The following is a 24,813-nucleotide window of genomic DNA, read 5'->3' on the forward strand; positions in this document are numbered from 1 at the left end:
GAGGGAGAGAGAGAGAGAGAGAGAGAGAGAGAGAGAGAGAGCGTGAGAAAGAGAGAGAGAAAGAAAGAAAACTTGAACACGCCAGACCACTGCGGGTCAGTCTCACCTGTGTGCAGCTTTCCGCTACGCTAGTCTACCTAACCAGTCCACTTCAACGACTCATGTCGGACGGATCGACTGCATGAATGACCACATGGATTGTTTTTGCGGGCGACGGTTAACGTTTCGCAGTGCCTGCGGATTGACACTTTTAAGTGCTCGTTGAGAACTATCGTAGAAATACAGCAAATACGAATTCTTAAATCTTGAATACTTGTCGCAAAATTTTACAAATTTATAAAGCCAATACGCGCACATTCTGCATCATTTTAGTGCATAGTGACAACTGTTTTTGTGTATAGACTAATCTTGTGCTTACCTTGTGAATTGATTTAACTAAACAAATGTAATTTTATTGTTTTGTAGAATTTGTACAAGAAGATTGTAGAGAATATATAATATACAATGTTGAAATAATCAATTAGGAAAATAGTGTGTGACTCTTGTCATGAGTAACACTTCTTTGTTTCTTTTTCTTCTTGAACAGTACGCATAACATTTATCAAAAAAGTGGGTGGTCAATTGATTTGTCTCTCCGTTACGAGGATGATGATGATGGACATGGGCATGTACGGGAATTACGGCAAGTCTGACTCATATCCCAACTACGTGTTCTCGGGTCAAGGAAACCATCATCATCACCATCATCACCATCATCAGTCGTCATCTGTCGGAGGTCACGTGTCGGTGCCTCCTTCTCCAGAGATAGCTCCAGCTCATTACTATCCCCAGACTGCAGTGGCGCCGTATTCTTCATCATCCTCCGAGAGTTTCCTAACCGCCGATTCGGGTGCGTCGTCCAGTACGCCACCTCAAGGCTTTTACTCTCCGACGGGTGCCGTTCTCCACGAGAATGGTTCCACCACGGCAATAATCTCTTCGGAGAACGGTCTGAGTTATACTAACCTGGATTACGCGTCGTCCTCGTATCCGAATCAACAGCAGCACACGGTAACGTCGGTGGATCCACATCAAAGTTATCATGTTCAGCAACCTGTTTACCGGGACGATCATCACCATCATCATCACCACCATCCGCCCGTTGGTGGTAGCCTACATCAAACCACGGTACTTCAAGCTAGTCATCCAAGAACGGAACATGATCAGCAAGTTCATCATCAGTCTTCTAGTCATCACCATCACCACCACCATCACGAGCCTGAATACCAAATAGCGGTCGGCGGTACCTCGAATTATCTCCATCAACTGCCGGCCTCGGACGAACCCTTGCACTATCAGACACAGATTCAGCAGAGCGAGTTCTCCACACATCCGCCGGGACACTATAAGGAAGAGAATTCGGATGCAACATCTTATCATGTCTTACAGCAGTCCGGCCACCTCCAGCATCCTCATCAGCACGGGCACCATCATCATCATCAGCAGCAGCATTCGCATCATCCGCAACAGCAACAACAACAACAAGCACAGGTACCAACCTACAAATGGATGCAAGTCAAGAGAAACGTACCTAAACCAGTTGGTAAGTGCATGATTAAAATTTCCAATCGAGTCGACGCCTATGTATGGCGGGCAAACTAGCGTGAAATTAGGTATTCTGTGGGCGCGATCCGGTAGCCACTCGTTAAAACGCGTTCATCGCTTGATTAGCTTCAAGTACGAAGATGCAAAATCAAAGCTGACTATCTTACAGCCCTATTATTTGAGAAATTATCATTGCCAAATAGCGTGTCTCCAGTTAGAAAATTATGTCGCCGTGGAATTCAATTAAGCTTACAATCAGATATGTACACAATACACAGTACAAATATCTCGTAAATATCTCACAGATCAAAAATTAATATACGTGCTATACGTTTTAATTGATATATTGTTAAAATTTTTGTTCATAAAAAAATTTTTGTTTGTAAAATATATTTTCTGTATGATCAGCTTATGAAATATCTGATTTTAACTTATCATTTATTTAAATAATAGTCATTACACTCTATATCTACATTTATTTTAAATAATTATTATATTTTATTATTTTAAATAATTATTATATTTTATGTAAAGTATGTGTTTATATTTTAAATTAAATAGTATTTTTATCTTTCATAATTGTATTATTAATTTTTTAATAAAAACTTTAATAAAAAAAATTTATTATTTAAAGCTGGGATCCGCTGATCGCTAATAAAAGAATCTTAAATCTTAGAAGTACAATTAAATTCAATCACGTCTTGTTGAGGATACTTTACATAAATTCAATACATCAAAGTAATATTTTAAAACAACACTTGATCGAAGATCAACAATTTTTACGAAAATAGTCCACAATTAAGATTGACAAACAAGGCGGACAGTTTGTCAGAGACAAAATGTAACATGCTGCTCGGTAATCGTCCAGTCAGTGGCTTTCAAACAATCTGTATGTATGTATGAAAATTAATAAAGTGCTACGTAATCCCGGTTTGCTATAATCATTAATCATGCGCGCGCTGCCCAATAATACCAGCCTTGTACATACGACCTTAATGTCATTAGTCTGCAATTTGCTACCGTATTTCTTATTGATTTTCTTTTATCTTATCAGGAGTCTTTAACAGAGAGAGATAAGATTTACGTCATAAATATAGATTTTAAATTATTAATTCTAAAAAGTTTAATTAAAAATTTGTTCAACTCAATGAACTAAATTTATCAGATGATATCTTTTCGAATATTCTTAAAACCTGCCTTTATTTTTAACGAATTACAGTTTTATTATAATTGCATTTTTATCGTAAATACAATCATAATAAATGGGTAGTAAATGGATTCATAATAACAGACTTGTATTATCATTAAGGTAACTATACATATGGATTTTGCGGAATAAACAATATTCCCCAAGATATTTATAAAAAGTTATCAGTATACGTGTTATCTTACCCTACAATTTGACTTTTGTTTATGTCTATGTGTCATAAATTCGATAGATAAGATTGTGCACATATAAAACGAGTAATAGAAAATATTCGACGATATGAAAATATTTTTTATTACTATTATAAATCAAAGAAATGAAAGAAACTTCCTAAACAATACATGTCTTTAAAAGACATCTAAAAATGATTTAAAGACGTTTGTCATCTTTAGGATATCTTTTAGCCTTTATGTGCTATCCAGTTATTCATATTATCGAAATCGAAGTATCGTTATACTTGAAAAGTGTATCTTATGATAAACATTTTTAAATGTACTTTTATTTATTTAATTAGATATATTTATTTCTTTAACAATGAATAAAATTTTTATTTGATTAGGCTTGAAAATTCAGACATAAATTTATATCGAGAAAGAAAATTCAAATATTATTCATTGCAAATCCGAAGATATGAATCGCACAAGATTATAAATGTTTCTCACGTATGATAAGCGAATTATTTACAGACATGTTTATAAATATCAAGAATGTGCAATCTCGACAACAATCTTTACGTGTTTAAACGTGACGTATTGGATTTAGATTGTACAATAGTAGCGGAAACATTAATAGATTACGATAAGACTAACGTTTAAGTAAAACCGTCTTACACTCGAATTTATCAGATTAATTTCTGACATTGATAAGATAATTCGTTTATCAGACAAATACGCGAATAAATTTTCAATATATTGATTACGAGGAAGGCATTGTACAGAGTTCATAAAGGTCAAATTTATATAATGTGTTAATGAGGTAGGTTGAGTAAGTAAAAAAAAGTTCATATAAACCTATGTCTAAAAATACTTTATTAAAGAGTTATAAGCATTCAAAGGTTTCCGAGCAAAATTGATCTTATAATTTATTAGACAAAATCGCTGATTAGGAAACAGATAACTCTCAATTATTATTTAAGTACAAGTCTTAACTTATGCAGTGTCTAAAATTCTATTAGATATCTTTAATTCTGTTAAACTTTCATTTATTCAATAATATAATTCTAATGTTTGAATCGTTGTGAGTTTATTTTTGTGATTATTGTGAGTTTATTTTTGTGATTACAATAAACGCTTTTTCTTAATTATGCGATAAGCATAATATGTCAGCGATTCCGTCTAATAAAAACTTGTAAGAACACTTTGCCTATTTCTTTAAATGCTTATAATTCTTTAAAACATTTTCAGACATAGGTTTATATTTCATAAATTTGGTCCTGACCTTTTTTTTACGGACATCCTGCATATTTGTCAATTTTTTTTGTATGTATTTATTATGTTATATGTAAATCTCTTTTCATTTTCCAGAGAAATTGTACGATAAAAGAATTATCGTATTTTAATTATAACAAATTAATTGAATTTTAATTCGCGAAAAAAAGATTTATCCACACAATTTTAATTGCATAGTTATAATTAAAAAATAGTTGATATATGAACAATCTCGTTAAAGACAAATCGAAATTCCTAAATGAAACAAATAATTGCAAAGTTTGTGACAGTTCATAATTCAAAAATAATAATATATAATATGTGATGCGTGTATATTATAATTTTTTATAATTAATATAATTTTTGCAAAGAGGAAACGGGAAACATAGTCCGCAAAAATGTCTACGTACTGTTATAATGTCGAGTTGATGACCATGAAAAAGTGACGTAGCGTGGCTCAATGAAAATAATGCCTAAAAAGGCCGGAACAGTTCCCCTAACTACACACTAATTTGCTTAACGGCCATGGTACTCCCCGCAATCTCCTAACTCGGAGAATGAGTGTGAGCTTAGTCGTTTGGATGGAGCTTGTCGGGATTACCAGCGTTTCACTTAATAGCTCATTATAATCAAATTAATAACGCCATCGTAGGCGTTAGAGGGACTGACGTTTATTGCAGCAAAGCATGCAAACCGAAATGAAACTTTGTCACCCTCGTTTAACCCCTCTCGTTTTTACTCCTGCTATTATGTCCCGATGTTTTTAATACGATTCAATTTTCCTTAACATGTCTATCATAATTTTGAATACCACGAAATGCAATTGGCCATAATATTATACCTATAGGGAAAATTTAGGAATATTTTTTAATTATATATTTCTGTGCGCTGTTATATACAAAAGAAATATTATGTAATAAGTGAAATTACACATATAATTAATTTTATATACTTATCAATATAATAATTAATATATAATTTTATTAGAGAAAGAAACAGAGAGAGAGAGAGATATCTCCTAAAATAATATAAGATATGTATATCAAATTTAAAACATAATTTGAAAAATATCGAATAATATAAATCTGATAATAAATAAAATGATAAAATAATAATTGAAATAATAAAATTATATATTCAATCACGTATCATCATAACCGTAAAATCACTAACCAATTAATTTTAACGAAATGTGATGTAGGTAATTGATCTCAATTACATTTCACAGCCGGTTGAAAAAAGCACGCAACGCGAATATTAGAGAAATGCGAAAAATTAGAGAAAAATGACAAGATGGGCGGAGCAGAGTAGTGGGGGGATTTCAGTAGATTTTGGTTGGTTAACTTTTTTGGTTGGCCAAGGACTTACAATAGCGTTCCGTCTTCCCTCCGTAACATGCTTCGGGGGTCCAACATATAGGGTCTCTATGGGGACGCGCCCGGTGTGGACCACCCTTAGTCAAGATTGGAGCGAGACAGCATCAGGACGGAAGGACCGTCGCGTGTGATGCTGTCAACCCGCCCAATCTATCATACTAAACTCGATTTCTTCTCTCTATACTCAATAGCGAGATTGGCAATACCGCGCGGAGAGAAGTGAGACAAACGAACGTCCCCTCGTAACACAGCAGTAATAATTCCGTATCTTTGTCATGATAAAATGGAGAATTTCTTTTTCCTTTCAAAATCTCGGTTTGTCGGCGTGTTATAACGCCTCAACGATAATACATAAAAATAATGTAATCGATAATATTTAATATTTAACATCACAATATATAATCATTTAGTGTCATCAATAAGAGATAAGAATCTTTTATATTCTATAACATTCATTATATTCTATAACATTCACTTACGCAATTTAATATGACGGCTATATCGATGATAATGTTGTAAAGGACATTATGACATTGCATAGTAATTACAATATTAAGAAACCGGTTGAGAAAAGATTATTTAAAAAAATAATATCTCTTTCTATTTGCTTATTACTCTAGTATATTTTTATCTTCTGATGTAAAGTAAATATATGCGATAGAGTAAAGGTCGACGCAACTCGTCAGACTCTCTCATCGCAATTATAATAGTTCTTATGTCATCATGCAAACACAGCGTATATTTCCTCTCGACTTCTGATGTATTTGCAGTTTCGTTTTTATAATGTACGTTTTATATTGTACATGTATATATAAAAGAACTTTTTTGTGATCATCGATCAATTCATATATAAAACGTTTCGTGTTTCTCTCTCTTATCAAACATGAAAATATTACATCATTATTTTTTCTCTCTTATCGTAGCATCAAAATATTACATAATTCTTTCAAAACTTTCGTAATAATGCATCTCTGTTCTCGAATTGAAACAAAAATTAATTCTCATAAAATCTAAAACGTATGAATAATAATAAACAATATTTTATCATGCAAGATATATAAAGTATTCTTTAGATACTGCTACAGGTTGCTGCATAAGTAACACGGCTAAATAAAGATAGCCCATATATATCTTCACGTCTATATTTAATCATAGCAGGTATGAAATAAATAATATTTATTGAGAACACTTTATGGGCTATTTCCCGCGTCCGGCGTTATCCGTCTTCCTCGAAGACTATCACCTTTTAGGCTGACTTAAAATATGCATGTCGTTATCGACGCCCTGACCGAATATATGCAGGGGCGGCATCACGACGAGGCTCGAAATCTATAAAACTCACCGCCGAGTCATTAACTTCCTTCTGGTCATGCGCTTAGATAAAGCCAAGTACATTGTTTATCATTATATTACGTGTGATACGTAAAATAAATATTGCAAGAAAAACATTGTGCAACGTTATGTTGATTAGAGCAAAAATAATAATAAATTGAAAAAAAACACAAAGAGAGATTTTATTTTTTTTACATACGTGACATTTTTATAATTACGAGAAAGATTTCTCTACGAGTTACGTATTACTTGTTTCTAAATGTATGTATTAACATAAGTAACGTCTTATATCGATTGACAAACAAAAATGCTTCGTGACTATGCTCACATAAATGCAACAATACTATCGAGACGAATGCGAAGTATTACAGATATATATACAGTATTACAGATTAGTAAACGCAGTATGTTCTTGTCGAATGTTGAAAATTTTCGGAAAATCTCTCCGATCAAGCCATCCCGTGGGACTTGCTCGCAAAACTGGGCGTCGACGGTCGTGCACGCCAGCCCTGAACTTGAGAGAGACCGAGACAACGTTATAACGACGGGAATAAAACGCGCGAACGGAAGGGGAAAGTGAGGGAAAGGCGGGAGACGGCAGATACGTCTGCGGAGACGAAAAAAAAAAAAAGGAGGACGAAACATCGGAGCTAAAGATAGAGAGGACGCACTGGATCGGGAAAGGAGCGAGATAAATACGAAGGAAGGCATGATTGAGAAAGGAGAAAGAGGAAGAAAGTCTCGAGGAAGAGGCAGCGGTCGAAAGAGAGAAAAAGACGGAGAAAAAATGTGGCAGGGCACGAGAGACAGACAGAGAGAGAGAGAGAGAGAAAGGCAGAGATTGTGTGGGTAGAGTCGAACAACTGGCTGGGCATGCTGCTCGCCGCTCCGCTAGGGTCGCCGGCGGACGCGTGAGTGAGTGGCCCGATATCTCGCGAGGGGATCAGAGGATCGTTCGCGTGTTTCCCCCCGGGCTGCCACCCGCCGAACCCGGCAACCCCGGATCCCGCAACAACCCTGGCAGCAACTGACCCTCCTCTGGCCGTCTGTCCCCCTTCACCCCCCCCCTCCTCCGCCATCGCCTTCCCATCTCCCTTCTGCCCCATCCTGTCCGTGCGCCGCTGGCCGCCACCGCTCTACTCCTGTCCTGTCCGAGCGCGGCCCGACAGATCCGCTCGGCCGGACTCTGACAACCGCCGCCAACAACGCTGTCCACGTGTCTCGCCTCATGGTGATTTTCATTTCCGCGTCGCTCTCCGAGGCCGACGGCCGACCCGACCGGCCCAATCTTCCTTCACGTGGCTCAATTGCCCGGTGCGATATTTACATGTTATTTTTGGTCGTGGAAGCACGGCGCGAATGTTTTTTTTTTTCACGCGCATACATTGGAGAATCGTTAACGATTTTCAGTCGAGAATACTACGATCTTTATCAGAGAACTCATCTCGTAAAGAAAATTGATATCTTCTGATATTGTAAAGGAGACTAGAGTTTTATTTATTAAAAAGATAAATTGTCAAGCTTTGCATTTAATTTTCTTTTCGCATGCACAGAGGAATATAATTATAACATATGACAAGTTTTCTTATCTTATGTATTAAAAGTAAAGCGAATAAAAAAAAAATATAATAAAAATAAAAAATATCACGGAGAAGCGCATTTCGCATACCGTCAAGCGATAGTACACCTGTGCCAAAGCTCGTGGGCGAGCTGTTGCTCGAAGAAAGCGCGCGAAACTTATCAACGACCCCCGCGAAGTGTCGTGCTGAGCCTAATTTCAGCGGGAAATGCTTCGGGCATACTCACGAACGCATACACACGAACGCGTTCGCGGGGGAACCCCGGGGGTGTGAATGTCGAACGTGCTGCACGCAGCCCTTTCGCGTACGCCGTTATGGTACACAACGTAGCCTTTTCGTACTCGACTGTGACTCAGGATATTACCTATCATAATGCTGAAATCAACGCGGCCGACGGGGCATGACGATGACTGACAAGGGGTTGCGAATGGAAGGAACCGTGCCGACGAAATCGTTTTGTCAGTCTTGCGATAAATCGGCTGGATGGAAATCCTCGCGAAAAAAATTTCCGTTGGATGTCAGGTGATTCGGAAAATTTCAATTATACGTGTATTCGTTAAACTCTCGACGTGATCGAGGAGTGAAATTTAATTTTCGAAATTTTTTTTAATTATGGCAAGTGCACGCAAATACTCAGCATAGAAGAATATTTCCTTTTCTTTAAAAAATTCTGAAGAATTTTTTATTTTTGATTTCTTTCCATATAAAAAAAAAATATAATACCGATTGCAAAGATATCAACTTTGATTACATTCGCATCAAAATAATTATAATAATTATAATATAATTTTAAAAGAAAGCCAAGATGTATCGAGTGTGTAAAATATAATTAAATTTTTTTTTTTTATATCTTGAAACTTTTTGGAATTTTTTCACATCTATATCGATCGCAATTAAATTTACATCATTGAAATCAACGGCTTCGGTAACCTGCGTTGCAACCACTTGCCGGCAGGCAGCCGGATGTGCTAAATCACGTATCCCGTAACAGTTGCTGATACATCTTGTCGTCATTCTGTGCCGACTACTAAGTTATTTCACACTGATATCAATGGTGATTTTATCAAAATCAGTTTCCACAAAGTCAGCATGTCGATACGACATGCAACAGAGAATGTATTTAGACATAAGTTTAAAAAGTTGTTGATAGTTTTAATATACTTTTGTTAGAAATATTTAAAAATAAAAATTTAATATTCTTTATTTAATGAATTCTAATTTAATTATTTATTTATTACTAATTTAACAATTTAATTTCTGTACAATAAATAAAAATATTCAAATCACTACATTCGCAGCAATAAATTGAATCGATAAATATAATAAAATATTTTAAAAAATATAAAAATATATACCTCACAAAGTAAAATGCAATTATTATTTGTGTATACATATGAAATGAGTGTACAACATTGCAGTTTGTTGATATTAAGTTAACGACGAATACGTAATACTTTGAAGCAAATGCATAAACTTGTGTGAGGGTGCTTAAACGTGGCTTGGCTTCTAACTAACCGCGTGTGCATGCTAATCTCTACCTTCGTTCAAAGCTACCGCGTCGATGAAATCTCATCGGATTAATATTACTTATCAAGGCAACAGTAAGGAAAAAAAAGAGAAAAACATACACTAAGAAATATATCGCAACAAAAAATATTCGTATATATAAGAAAAAGAGGAAACATTTGCTCTCTCTCTCTCTCTCTCTCTCTCTCTCTCTCTCTCTCTCTCTCTCTCCCTCATAAACATACATACACAATTCGGTCACTTTTGTTTTTGCGCGTCACGGACGATTATCGAACCGCGAAAGCCTCTCAAGAAAGGAAAAGGGGAGACTATAAGATTAGAAAGATTACAGAACCTGAAGACGCACTTGTATCAATAACGTTTTATATAAAGAACGTCTTAGATTTTCTCTTTTTCACTAATTTCTTAATATTTACGCTTATTAATTATGTGTCGTCTCTTCTCTCTTTTTTTTAAAAAAAAAATTACACTATATATATTTCACTTTATATATTTCTGATATATACGTAAATAAAAATAATTTTTGATTATTTACAAAAAAGTCACAGCTACTTGCGGAAAGTCAATCCCTTGATCATACAGGATCATCTGCTCTCATGCGTCGACGGTCTCCCCTCTCTCTTCAAGAAACATTACGCAATTCAAATATTATTCAAAGACTAAAAGCCGTGGGGACGGATGATGTAAGGAAAGGTGATGGTAAACATACACAGAAGAATACAAGATGCTTGTGTATTATGTTACAAAGAGGATAGAGATATACGGGTGCATTGATGCCTTTCCAAATTCACAGACTTTTCTACTTTAGACGATATATACGCATATTTGAAACAAACACGGTCGCGAAATACCTTCAAGCCACTTTTAGCTGGTAAAAGTTTTTTTTTACGTTTTTTTTTTTACGACGTAAAACGCACGTAACAGAATGTGTTCAGGATCCAGCTGTATTTGATTTGTATCTAATGTCTGGATTATACGCATCAACGCCAGTTACCCAAGTTTCCTAAATAAATATATGCATCGTTTTTCGATAATCCAGTGGTCTATAATTAAAAACAAGGACAGCGATATTTCTTATCGAAAGAATATATTTGGTAGTTGTCGTAATATGTCGTATAACTCTTTCATTACGTTGTTATTTATGGTAATTTTCAAATCCGTGATAGATTGCGAGTGTTGATATTAATAATTTTTTCGAATAATGTCTTCCTCTTTCTTTCTCTTTCTTGGAAAATCTATGCAACAGCCCGCATCACGACTACGCGATTAAATCCCCTCGCGTGATTACAGAGGATTCGGTAGTGACAATATAATCACAGTGGCGTAAAAGGTGACTCTGAGGGTGCACCCACATGTCTTATGGAAGATAATTGGAGGTGTCAATGCGCCTTCCCCTCGACTCGGCGTTATTAAGGACTTCCCTGCTCCTGCATGCCAACCCTTTCCCACACCTCCCACTTTGTCGATATCACGAGTTTAATCCGCGAAACAAATGTTCTCCCGCATCGGCAACTGTACGTAACACACTATTAATTTCTGCATACAATATAGTGAGTATAGCGTTGAACTCAAGGAATTATAGAGGCCGCTGGCTTAAGGATATTTGATGCGTGCTCACGATATAATTTCTACCTCACGAATGCAGGAACTAACTCATTGTCGATAATTGTGATAACAGAGAGAGAGAGAGAGAGATTTAATCTCGTTTATTTCTCGCGTTTCTAAAATATAGATTTGCGACGCAGATTTTTTTATTTAGCAAACATTTACATTAGAATGTCATTGGCAATGCCATTGAAATTTATTATAGATCCTTCTTCTACATTTCATTAATACAATGCCTCCGTTGTTGCTCAAGAAGGTTAGTGCAGAAAATCAACGGCACCGTAGCCAGTCCTACCGTTAAAGTGCTAAATTGATGAATGAGTCGCAGAAACGAGAAACATTTCATTGTATCTGGCACTGGCACGCCTAATAGAACTTGTCCAAGTTTATTATTCGGCCTGGAAAAGCGTAAGCTTAATGGCCGCAAGCTAAATTCAGGGATCCCGGAATAAGTGACTGATCTCTTCGGTTATATTAGGAAATTCGCGAAAGTCATCTTACGCAAATGTAAATTTTTATTTTATATATATATATATATATATATATATATATAAATTATTTTCACAGATAGATTTAAGAGAAAGAGAGAGGGAGAGAAAGAAAGAGAGAGAGGGGGGATGCCAGAATATTATAATTTCTCTGGAGCAGATAAAAAGAACGAAAATGTATTACAAAAATATTGAAGGGCGAAGCTAAAGATGTCGAAGGAAAATGTACATAATGGGGAAGACGTGACTTTAAGGCGGTGGCTTGACAGTTTCGTCCATCCCCTGCCATTAAGTAAATTGACTGCTACATACCGTAGTCTAAATAACAATCTAATTTTCATAATGTATCTTCGTCCTCTGCCTAAAGCGCGTCACTTTTGTCCTCCAATATTTTTAATTGCATCATCTGTTTCCCCGAACCAAAAATTTATCTGCGTTATAAAGCAGTCGGATTGAATATTCGATATGTAAAATATCGATAAAGGGGAAAAGTCAAAAATTTCACGTAACGGCGCTGTAACTGCGGATGTTTACTCTACAGCTGATGCAATTTGATCCAGATTTAGGGGATCAACCCTATCGTTCCTTCAGCTTTGCACAGGTCATCTCCCTAAAACTGCTCTCCCCGGGTAGTGACCAGCTGTTATGGCCGGCAAACGACTGTCACTTAAAGGATTTGACTTGATCTTGATTCGACACATATTACGTCCACGTCTGTTGCGCGTTCTTACAATTAGAAGATTACGTCCGAATTGAAAACACATAGCAGAAGCGTCTGCATTCAATAAGGATATCGCTTTTGTTACAATATTTGATATTTATAAATCGTCTTATCTCCCATACAAGAATATTCTATTACTTCAGCTAATTATTTATTTTAACACGAGGTGTTTCTACATTAGTTACTTAAGAGATATGCGTACGTTGTTTCAAATAAATTTGTCCTAAGCAAGTGTCTGACAGAAATACGACCAAAATTTTTTCATATATATTTTGGCAACTAAACTCTAAATTTTAATCCCGTTGCAGCAAAATATAGTTAGATTTATACAAAAATTAAGAGTTTTTTATCCATTAATCTCTTTGAAGCTTTCCTCATAAAAGGAAATTATTTTATTTTCAATCGCTTGATATTCGCTAAAAAAATTGATTATATAAATTAATCAAGAGAAATGAGCCAACGAGTCAACTAATGTTCAGTCAATTAATTCAAAATGATGTCTGTATAATATATTACTGTGCGCCTTACATTTACTATAATCAAACATAAAAAATTTTTGTTTCAGCGACCAAAGCGAATCCGAATGCAGTTGAGTACGGTGGCGGTACAGTTGCGGGGCCAAGCTCATCCGTATACGGAAGTACCGCCAGTGGAACGGTGAGTTGCATCGCCGGTTCGTTGGCCGGTATCGCCGGTAGCTTCAACAATACCGGACGCACAAACTTCACGAATAAACAGCTGACCGAACTGGAGAAGGAGTTTCATTTCAACAAGTACCTGACGCGAGCGAGACGCATCGAGATCGCTTCCGCGCTGCAGCTTAACGAGACGCAGGTGAAGATCTGGTTCCAGAACAGGCGTATGAAGCAGAAGAAGCGCATGAAGGAGGGCCTGATACCGGCGGATAGCACGAATGTGACGGCCTTGAGCGGTGCCAGGAGCAGCAGCAATTCACCGACGGGCTCGTCCAGCCACGAGATCGGCGGCCTCGCTTTATCCAGTTTCACCAGCGACAACAGTAGGGAATCACCTCCATCTTCCAAGGATTGACGCGATTTTTGCTGCAGTAATGAACGGCATTATAATCTATGATTCGATATCTAATATCGCAAAACTCTGGTCCGGATTTTCATATCGAGAGGCTAGAAGCTTAATGAGAATCGTGACAATTTACTGCAGCCACACACAAACCACTTTCTAATTTATTCTTTCAGGCTGCATCGTGAATGTAATACCGTGGACTTATAAAACGAGTAATGTCATTCCGTATCTTGAAAGTAGAGGTATGTGATATATATATACATATATATATATATATATATATATATATATATATATATATATATATATACGGGGGACTCGTCTCTGTCTTCCCGTTTCTAAACTATAAAATGTGACATTGATTTCTCAAATTCCATCATATTATACGGATGATATCGACTACGTGAGTGACGTGTAGTTTCAAAAAAGTTCAATACGGTATTATATATCATTCCATATATATTTACTTCGTCCTGAATTTCCTCTTTCAATTAGTTAAACGTTAAGTTGTAATATTAATATTGTAATATTAATTTTCTATATTATTTATTCCATATATTTAATTTATAATTTTCAATGCGTCTTGTAAAATTATATGTATAAGTTGGAAAGTTTCAATCCAAATTTTTTAATGTTACCATGTACCTCAGTTCATATTCATAGAGCGATATTTATAGTTGTAAATTTTAAATGCTACTATGTGATCGAACATCGTTTATAATTCTGATTAATTTATAATTTTAGTTTTATAAAAAATTTCAAGATATATTATTCATCTAATTCTTCCGACACATTCACATTAATATAAATATAGCGATTATGCTCCAAATTTTTTAACTACTCTCTCAAATGTCAAAAACTTAATGTATATTTCTCTCTATCATCTTCTCGGCCGTAATAAATTTTATTTTAATGTACAATTGTAAATGAAATTTTCTAATTCAAATATACGAAACGAATATGCAAATTAAGAAATTAATAAAACTCTAAAGTTTCAAACTTGTAAAATGAATAAAGTAACATCTATTACGTCATATTTCCACGTGAAGGATAGCGATTGAATTGTATCATCCGATCATTTTTTAACCCTTCCAGTACCTTTTGTAATCAATAAATTTTCAATAATTTTTAATAATTTCTTTCGAAAACCCAATCTGTATTTTGTTTTTTTTTCTATATCTCACAATCAGTATGCAATGTTTAGAATTATATGCATTATTACAATTTATGGTATACACTATATACATATACCTATTAAATAATAAAATTACAAATATTAGAATTAACGAAATAAATATTTCTCACGGATCTTCTTTACTTTTAAAATAAAAATAAAAATAAAGAAAAAATATTTCAAGACCTCTATATTCAATCTGATACTGGAAGAGTTGACTTTATTTGTTTTACTGTGAAACATTTATAATAGTTAACATTATGAAACAATCTCTAAATGTTAAAATGTTAAAATATCGTTGTCGGAGAAGTATAATAGATATATTGCGCCAATTTGATTCTTAATTAAAAAGAAGGATTTATATAATAAAATAATTTATAATTGATTATTTTATTAATCATTCGCAGATAGAAAATTTCGGTTAATCCTAAAGCGCCAATGTCTTTATAACATTTATCTTGGCCCGCGATAACGCAAATAGTGGATAGAAATATCTTTGATAATCACAAGATCTCGCGAGAGTAATCGTCTAATCGGAGATAGCCTAATGACTGTAGATCTTTTTCTCTCTCAATACAATTTCCGCCCAAGAGTTGTGTGCATGTATTTATATGTAAATAATATTCTACACAAAAACTATGGGCCAATAAAATTAATCGATAAATCCTACTTAAACGAAAATTCCACAGAACGGAATATTATAATATAAATCCTCATTATCCCCCAACAAGAATTTAATTATATAAAAACAACATAATTGCATGCGGACTAAAAACTCGCGTCCTATTCAAATTAATTCGCACGTTTAAACACATACAAAAAAAGAAAAAAAAAATTAGGATAATCGTACATATTTATGTGAATTACATGATTGGTGGTCCATTTGCTCTGTACCTAAAAACATTCCTATTATATTAAAGTGTCATTAGCCTATAATACCATGTAGATCTTTGTAGAAAGAATAAAATATTATTGTATTAATTGTGACGCTCTTCATTAATTATGCTGTCCTCCAGATGAAGAAACTTTGTATCAAAATAATTTTTTCGTTTACAAAAACTCATATCTGCTTTATCAAAAAAATATATGTATACATTTTTATTTCGTTATTTCTATTATCGTCTGCAGATTCAACGATACAGATATTGGAATTTTTTATATTATCTTTATATATATAATATATATAAGAGAGAGATTTAGAAACTCTCTCTCTTTTTCTTTTTCTCTCTTATAAATACACATATGCACGCATTATATATATATACATCTACATATCGACCGTTGCATGTATACTGAAAGTCGCAGTCATACTTTAGATGGCGTTTACTTACGATAGAGGAAGAGTCACTTGATGAATAAAGCATATAATCTTCGACTGCATGTTTATTCCGCAATTTCTGCCAAAGCTGATTCCAATAACGCTATCAAATTATCTGCAATGTAATGAAATTTATCAAATAACATTTTTTTATATAACAGTGATATTATTATAGAATATAATAGAGATTCACCCTTGATTGCCCACATTGCGCAAGTCGCTTAAATATGGCGACTCGGTACTGGTGTGTTCGGCAAAACACTATTATTGAGATTTACTTTCAGTTCTGATTGGTAGATCTGAAAGTAATATACCAATCAGAGAGAATTGTTCAACGGCTGCGTTGTATTTTCGCAAATTCGACTCTAGTTTGCTCCTTGAAAATAATTGAACGATCATGTATACATTGCATGTGTTGCCAAACACAGTTGAAGTGAATTGTGGATTATTATACCAAGTAATGTATGATATATGAAAAATTAGTAGAAAAATCTGCGACAATGAGTAAGGAAACACGACTCTCTTCAATTGATATGGCGCAATATCGTGAGCGATTGATGAGTCAAAAAGAATTTTTGACTGACATATTATCTAAGATTGACAAACAAATACTCGCCTTACAGGTATATCTACAGAAGATAATTTAGATATTTAAATATATAATTGAAATTAGAGGCGCTTTTTTATCTATAATCCTGATACATAAATAAAAAGAAAATAACATTTCGAAAATAATTTTGATAGGTTGAGCGATTACATTTGAGAAACTCTCTACTTGGGTCCAAATGTTCAGGACAAGAAATATTGCCAGATGTATCAATAAGAAATAACTATGTCAACATTGAGCCAGTAACAAAGGATTCAAATGATGATCTAAAACAACAAAAATTAGATTTATCTGTAAAACCATCTCTAAATGATTTTGAGGAATTTGAAGACGATGACCTTGATTTCCTGTCTTCATCCCCTTAACGTGCCTAAATTTAGTTTTATTACTAATTGTTATATTAATGCTATGAAGATTAATTACATTAGCGTATATATATTTACAAATGTGAAGTATTAATCAATAATTTATAATAAAATGCACTATAAAGGTGATCTAATATCTGTGCATTCACATTTGTTATTTATATTTTATAAGTATTTACAGGAGATGTATTCTTACATAAAGTATCATATTTGATATCTTGAAGGTTGAAAGAATTACAATGACAAATAAGAAAACATAAAATATTATTTGATATTAAGTCTAAGATCTCCAGGCTGCATACAAATTTAACACTGGCAAAAAGAAACGATCAAGTATATTCTGTTGTAAAATATTGCTGGAAAGAATATATCGTTATACTTGAACATTTCATTCTAATTTCAAAAAAGTCTAAATAATTTGGTTGAATATTATGATGGATAGCCCTGTGGAGGTGTGCCGAATTGTGATGGATCTTCAACCAGTGATGGTGGTTTAAATTGTTCAGCAGACAGACGTGTGAAACAAATTCCTACACCTTCTATCAGAGCCAATAACACTCCACCAATGATTGCACTGCCTACCATTGCTGGCAGCCCATTTCTTGCGGCTAAAATTCCACCAGTTGCAGCCCCGCTAATAATAGAATTATAAGGATCTTCCTTTCCTCCTCTAAAGTGGACTAGTGTGCAATCAATTGTGGAGAACATCCCACCCCATACTGCAAAATTTCCAGCAATTATGGGTGCTCTTTGTCGGATTGCTACAACACTGCCCGTAAAACGCTGTTTCCATCCACTTGGTGCATTGCGGAAACCTTTGATACTTTGAAAGATTGCCCCACCTATGACACCCATTGTGAAGGCACCGCCGCAGTCGTCCACTATTCGCCAGGGACATGGTTCTCTTGCATATTCTTCCATTCTACAGAAATCTGTTATAAAAAAATAGAAACATAAATTTTCTGAAGAAACAATTATTATATAGATGATAATTTATCATAATTATAATGAAATAGTATGACTTTAAGGGAGAAAAATTGAATTTCATGGAATTATAGCAAATTTATCAATACTACTTCACTGTCACATCATTTTATTATTTTGTCAGTTGCATATAAAAATTAACTTAAAAAAAATTAAATATACATCAATATTTAATATTGCAAAATGAATTTAATGCATTATGTAAAATCGTACTTATATCTTATCGAGCAACAATTACGAAAGTTATCGTACTTATAAAGTAAGGTTAGAGCAGCGTTTCTCGTCGTTTCAAAGCTAAAGCAGACATAACATCTTTCGAAATTTCGTTACATATCAATGGCAAATCACATCCTTGCGAGCAAAACAATTTATTCTGACATTTACCGTATAATTCGATACCGTTGAATCGATTCGAGTTCGAGCCGATGCGCAAAAATTCAACACGCCACTTCGTCCACTACGCGAAAGGAATGGCGTGACGTGACGGCGTGACATTCCGGACAAACATAACCTCCTTATCTTAGCATCGACGGATTCTTTTCTTTCAATAATCTATTGCAATTGAGAGATGTCGAAATTGCTATCACTATGGCATCAGACGCAAGAAAATATTACAGAAAACAATATTTCATGTAACATAAATCATATGATTATATACATTGCCTATTTATTTTATATAGGAATTTAAAAATCGTGTATATATTTCACATGATTTTATTTAAATCGATGTATTATATTATGACGTTACCGACAATCAATATATAAGGTTTTCCAACTGTATATATATCCCTAGCCGTTCAATCTTTAATACTATTTTATCGATGGTGAGTTTAATAGAGACCAGCATGTATGATCGACGCATTGGATTCAAATTTAAATCATCATCTATGTGTGTGAATATAAACGTTGGTTATCCTCTTCAGATATTATCCCATCGCAAACGATTATCTGCACATATTGACAGATATATCTTACGTATAAATCTCGCCACATATCGTAAAATTAAGTTTGTAACATAAAACCACTCGCGACGTAATGATCAAAGGTTTACGAGCGAAATTTACAACACTATACTCATTTATGTAAATATGTGCTGTATAAACGAAATGACTCCTCTTTTCCCGCCTCGATTAATTTACATCTTGAATATAAAAACTTTTGAATGACAATCATTTCTCTCCTGAATCGCATTCCCGATAAGGTAAATGATTTAATAAAGTAGTGATTTCTTCAATAGGTACAGCAATTTCTGAGTCAAAAATATATAATTAATGAAGGAATAATTAAATATAGAAAAATATATTAAATTTATTAATATGTGCATTTAATTTTTCTTAGTACCAGATTAAAAAGTTAACGAATAATCTTTTAGTTTACTTTGCTTTTTGTTCTATTTTCAAGAACCAAAAGCATCAAAGTTTTAATTATAATTTAATATTCAGGAATAAAATTATTGAATTTGCTTATATTGGTACGGGATACTTATAGCTATTAGAAAATATTATTTACATAACATTTGTAAATTATAATAAAAAAGAATATATATTTTTATGTTGGCCTGATTTTTAAAGGCACACAGAACATCATATGTTATATTATATACAGATAGATGCAGATAGAAGCACAACATTTTAATAATAAATTATTATCTCATAATTAATGCATTACATTGCTCTACATTATGATGTTACAACTATTGCCTCCCGCATCATCGACATTTCAAAGAGCAAAAAAATCTAGCAAGATGTTCGCATCAGCGTGATATTATCTAGGATCGGAAAATAATATGTAATGATATTAAAAAATTTCTTTTCCTTTATACATATATAGTTTTTCTCAATCACCTTTGTTTTTCCTATGAAAAAAATGATATTTACATTGTACGGAAAAAATAAAGTTGATACCGTATATTATTTCTAATTATAATTCATTATAATGTGCAAAATTATACACAATTTATATTGCACTAAATAATATATTGTACCTTATCATTTATTAAATATCATTTAATCATTGGAAACGTTTTCGCTACTGGGAATTAATGAGCATTTCACAAATAATAACTTATATATGTATATCAATGTACTCTCTAGCAAACTTCATATAACAATTTATAAATACATTATGTTATAATAGTCTCTCAAATATCAAATATTTGTCTAAATAATAAAACACAAAAATCATCTTTAATCACGCTATTATTTTCCCAATAGAGAGCGAGAGAGCGAGAGAGAGAGAGAGAGAGAGAGAGAGAGAGAGAGAAGGAGACAGAAACAAAAGTCAACTGACACAACGAACGAAGAGAGGCAGCGATTCTGACGTGGTCCGCTATCTTCTAAAGATAACCCGCTATACGATAAATCGATGTCCTCTCTTTCATCTCTCTCTCTCTCTCTCTCTCTCTCTCTCTCTCTTTTAATTTTTTTTATTCCTCGTTACGTTCGATTGTGTAACAGGCTCGACGGTTCCGTAACTGTGCAGCGTGCAGCTCATACATGCACCGCACCCCCGGGTCGGAGGACTCGCGTCCGGTGCATCTGTTGCATCCCGCACGCAGGTGAACGCGCGCGCACGACGCTCCGGCGGACCGTGGGTTCGAAGCACAGGGGTGTGCTGGCGGTGATGGTGGTGGTGGTGGTGGTGGTGGAGGTGACGGCGGCTGCTGCTCTCGGAAGAGGTGGCCGCGCCGCCAAGACGCGCGGGGGTTGGAAAATACGACAGGGAAAGCCCGTAGCGGGCTACCGGTTACTACGCGGACGCATGCCCGCTGATAGCTCAGTGGAGCGCGCGACTTCGTGCCGTAAGCACACTTCCTGCGAGTGGATCTCTCTCTTCTCTCTGTCTATCTCGCACACACACACACACACACACACACACACACGTTCCCTCTCTCTCTCTCTCTCTCTCTCTCTTTCTGTCTTGACGTGCGTATGTGTATGTAAGTGGTAGGTGTGCGTGCGCGCGTTTCTTTCTCGCTTCGCTTCGCCTCGTCTCTCCTCTGCTGTCTGTCTCCATCTCGGCCTCGTTGCGAGAATGGCAGGTTCGTCCGCTGGCGAATAAAATCGGTGGTGGGCGATATGGACGGAGGGGATGGTGATAATCGCGAAAGAAAGGGGGTAAGAGGGTACGCGGGAGGGGAGGGGAAATTTTCGTGCGTTTTGCCGCGATATCAGTGTGAATAGCGAGGCGAAGGGCATAGATTGCGAGTGATAAAGGGGTTGTGAGGGAAAAATTACTGGTGATTAATATTTAAAGTGGGATTTAAAAGTTGAGAGAACACGCGCGGAAAAGCAGGATGGGAGAGAGAGAGATAATATTTGATTGAAGATGGAGGCAAAGAGAGAGAGAGAGAGAGAGAGAATGAGCGTCAATAATATCTGAAAGATCGGAGTAGCTCGAGTAGCGAAATCTTGACTTATAACAGTCTATGTTTTCTCCTAGATATGGAGCGAGATGCAAATATCTTATAAGGTGCAACGTGAAAAATTCTGTTTGAAAAAAATTCGTTGAAAAAAAAAAAAAAAATTAAAATGGAAGAGAAAAGCTTGTTGTGCGAATCGTGAAGATTGCGAATATCATCGAAAAGAAATCAACGTGATACAGTATAGAAAGCAAAGAGAAAATCAGACTCTCATTTCTTCGCGTGATCTAGAAGAAAGAAACATTAACCACGAAACAATAAATAATGGTAAATAAAGATAAAAATATAAAGAAGAAGAGATAAGAATTACATTGATTTAAATTACGGATTAATATAAAAATATAAATCATAAATTATAATATATTGAGATAGAAAACAAGAGAAAAGAATGAAAATAATATCAACTAAATTTCAATCCTTTTTCTCTCCACAACGAGATGTTAGGAATACTTTAAACAACTTTGTTTTTTTCTTCTTTTACGTTTCTAGAAGAAAATTATTGAGGAAAAATTACAGAAGTCGGGATTACGCGGATCGCTTTCGGAGTGAGAAAATCGTTGGTATTATTCTCGTCTAATGTGCGTAATATTTCGTTTTATCCATTGTTTTATTGCATTCGTCTCGATATAGGTGTATCCTGTGTGATTGCGTATCTCGTGGATCCGTAACATGTACTGTAGCTGTGATAATCTATACAAATGGCTGTATTGTAAAACAATCCAATCCCGGGTGTTCACGCTTCTGCACATCCGCCGATCTTTCACTCTTTTGACACCCCCATTTTCATTCGCCAAAATACGCGCGAATATATACGTTTATTTCCAACAGCCGACAGCCGGAATTGATAGAAAGCCCTCGCCAGCTGTTCGTTATGCAGAAACCGTGACGGTTGCCTTTCCCAGCTTTTCTGCCGCCTGACGTCGAAGCGGTGTAAATTTTCACACCGTAAGAGTGTCCGTGTATTTCTGTTTCGCTCCAATAAAAAAAGATCACTCGCGATTCTATAATAATTTCGATAATTGATTGCGAGGCAAAATCTACTCTTCAAACGAGTGTATATATTCTTCATTCTTGAGACATGTTTATTCCACAAAATGTGCATATTATATTCGACAAAATATCAATTGCTGGCATTCCAGCAACTAGCTCCACCACAGTTATTACTTACGGAAGAGAGAAATGTTTATCTTATAGACAATCGGACTCTCTCTAAATGCCAAGTGTGTATCGCACGGGTATGATAGAGCGGGATATACGTGTATAATCGAAGACATACATCCCGTGGAGAGGGAGCGTAGTGGGAATTTGAATAGCTACGAGGTATTTCTACGAGGTGCTATACTCGGTGACTTACACACTCGCTTAAGTATTCCATTGTATAGCGGAGTTGTGCATGCGATGCCCCGCATAGAGCAGCGGGCGCTTCCAAAAATACACGTTTCGTTTCGACGTTTCGCTCACGTCGATATGCAAACGCATCAGTAATTCATGGGCCGTGGCTCGTTTCGAGAGTTTGCTGCGATAAAGAGAAGGAAACTGGAGAATTTATTAGAAATTTCCGGTCTGTAATGGACGAAATTCCTCAGAGTGCTCTTCAATGTTGTCGAATAATGAAACATTCTTCGGAGAGATCGATATGCACTTATCACCTTTCCCCCCCCCCCTTCCTTATTTCTTCTTTCCCGATGTATGTGATTGCTTATTTAATTTTCGCTCTGCCTTTCTTTCCTCCGCAAGTCGCGTTTTAATTGTATTTAAGCATTTTTTTGTCGTTCAAAAAAATGATTAAAGAAATGAATTTTTCGATAAAAGAAATAGATTATTGCGATCTTTTCTCTCGTTTTCTATCTGTTACTCTGTAAACAAGGATGATGAAAAAATATTGAGTGAAAATGGAGTGTTCGGCAAGCGAGGCGTGAACCATAAAGTGATTTCCAAGTGACAAGTATTGAGTGCGATCAAACGGCGAGATTCTGCTTTCAGCTCCGGTTCTACCTCCTCCAGTTCAGCTCGCTCCGTTACCGAGAGTATTGATATTTCGCTGCAAGCGCTCAAAGACTTCCAAGTTAACTGGCAGTAGAAAGTATGAGAAACACGTACCTGTCTCCGACAAAGGATGCGGGCAGGAGCTGATTTCCCGACTCCTTCAAGTCTCACGTCGAGTATACGCGGAAGGAAGATAATCAACGGAGACTGACAAACACGCGAAGAATGGAAGCATGATTCTGGTAATGCGGATCCGGCGAATACGACGAAGAGCCAGAAGAAGAGCGTCCTGAGGCCGCGGAGGAACTGGGTGGCATGACGAGAGATTGCGGGGGTACGGATACCCGCGAGGACGGCGGGGTCGGCGAGGCTCGAATCTGTTGACTCAACCGTCTCCAACGGGACAAGATCCCGGCATGCGTCCGGTCGAGCTAAGCGCGACGTACTTCCGTTTAAGTTCACGCATTATACGAGAGATCCCGTTCTCGACGAAGAAAATTATTGCAAAAGCGCTTACTATGTCATCCGCGGAGAATAAGTGTCCCCGGCGAGACACGACTCGAGAGAAGACACGTACCTTTCGCTGATGTCGTCGCAGGAGGTGATTTCGAGTCGACATCCATCCCCGAAATCTTTTGTGGCATGTATGTGACCCCAACGACGTGGAAAGAGATTTCCGGCAATAGAGCCTCGAAAAGACCCGGTACCGAGGGTGGTACAAGCCTGTGCCCCTGGTACGGTACCGTTTCCTGAAGGACGAGGCTGGGTGATCGCGTGTGCGCGCGTGTGTGTGTGTTCATCCGAGAGAGAAGAAAAAAAAAAGAAAGAAACACGGGGAAACTCAAAGATATCTTTCGTGCGGTGATACCCGCGACTGTCTCTTCGAATCGCTCGAGTTGTCCACCTTTCATACCAGATGCTTGCGTGCAAGGCTATCTGAACGAATCGGTATCATCGGCAGATACCGTCGAACGATGAGACAATCTGGCGGAACATCCTGAGGAATAGCAAAAGGTATGTTAATCAAATTAAAAATTTTTAAGGAAATTTTTAATGATGTATCTACAAAT

At 35.8% G+C, this 24,813-nt stretch overlaps 5 protein-coding genes and 1 long non-coding RNA gene across 10 annotated transcripts in view; 4 read left to right on the forward strand and 2 right to left on the reverse strand.

Annotated features, from left to right (window-relative positions):
- Nucleotides 1–24,813, forward strand: part of LOC126848989 (kynurenine/alpha-aminoadipate aminotransferase, mitochondrial-like) — a 307,625-nt gene that overhangs the window by 205,364 nt on the left and 77,448 nt on the right. The window lies entirely within an intron of this gene.
- Nucleotides 125–14,142, forward strand: LOC126848986 (homeobox protein Hox-A1). The gene is made up of 2 exons (XM_050590415.1): nt 125–1,582; nt 13,413–14,142. The coding sequence occupies exons 1-2, from the start codon at nt 646–648 to the stop codon at nt 13,895–13,897; spliced, it is 1,422 nt and encodes a 473-aa protein (XP_050446372.1). The 5' UTR covers nt 125–645; the 3' UTR covers nt 13,898–14,142.
- Nucleotides 13,770–16,690, reverse strand: LOC126849029 (uncharacterized). Its single transcript, XR_007687343.1, has 3 exons — nt 16,574–16,690; nt 16,394–16,495; nt 13,770–13,908 (listed from the first exon to the last, which is right to left on the reverse strand). It is a non-coding gene; the product is annotated as an uncharacterized LOC126849029 (long non-coding RNA).
- LOC126849016 (uncharacterized) lies at nt 16,815–17,488 on the forward strand. The gene is made up of 2 exons (XM_050590472.1): nt 16,815–17,003; nt 17,125–17,488. Exons 1-2 carry the CDS (start codon nt 16,845–16,847, stop codon nt 17,350–17,352), a joined length of 387 nt encoding a protein of 128 aa, XP_050446429.1. The 5' UTR covers nt 16,815–16,844; the 3' UTR covers nt 17,353–17,488.
- LOC126849010 (mitochondrial import inner membrane translocase subunit Tim17-B-like) lies at nt 17,600–18,880 on the reverse strand. 2 transcript variants are annotated; one of them, XM_050590465.1, is made up of 2 exons: nt 18,721–18,880; nt 17,600–18,284 (listed from the first exon to the last, which is right to left on the reverse strand). In XM_050590465.1, the coding sequence occupies exon 2, from the start codon at nt 18,271–18,273 to the stop codon at nt 17,782–17,784; it is 492 nt and encodes a 163-aa protein (XP_050446422.1). In that variant the 5' UTR covers nt 18,274–18,284; nt 18,721–18,880; the 3' UTR covers nt 17,600–17,781. The 2 variants fall into 2 exon arrangements, with proteins under 2 accessions (XP_050446422.1, XP_050446423.1); XM_050590466.1 differs by having other exon boundaries at nt 18,589–18,728.
- Nucleotides 21,057–24,813, forward strand: part of LOC126848990 (uncharacterized) — a 69,450-nt gene continuing 65,693 nt past the window's right edge. The window contains exons 1-3 of one of the 3 annotated variants that reach the window (XM_050590424.1): nt 21,057–21,136; nt 21,778–22,024; nt 23,741–24,757. The gene's annotated coding sequence lies outside the window, so the exon portion shown is untranslated. The other 2 variants (XM_050590423.1, XM_050590425.1) reach the window with 2 other exon arrangements.

This window comes from Cataglyphis hispanica, chromosome 4, assembly GCF_021464435.1.
Source record: "Cataglyphis hispanica isolate Lineage 1 chromosome 4, ULB_Chis1_1.0, whole genome shotgun sequence".
NCBI lineage: Eukaryota > Metazoa > Arthropoda > Insecta > Hymenoptera > Formicidae > Cataglyphis > Cataglyphis hispanica.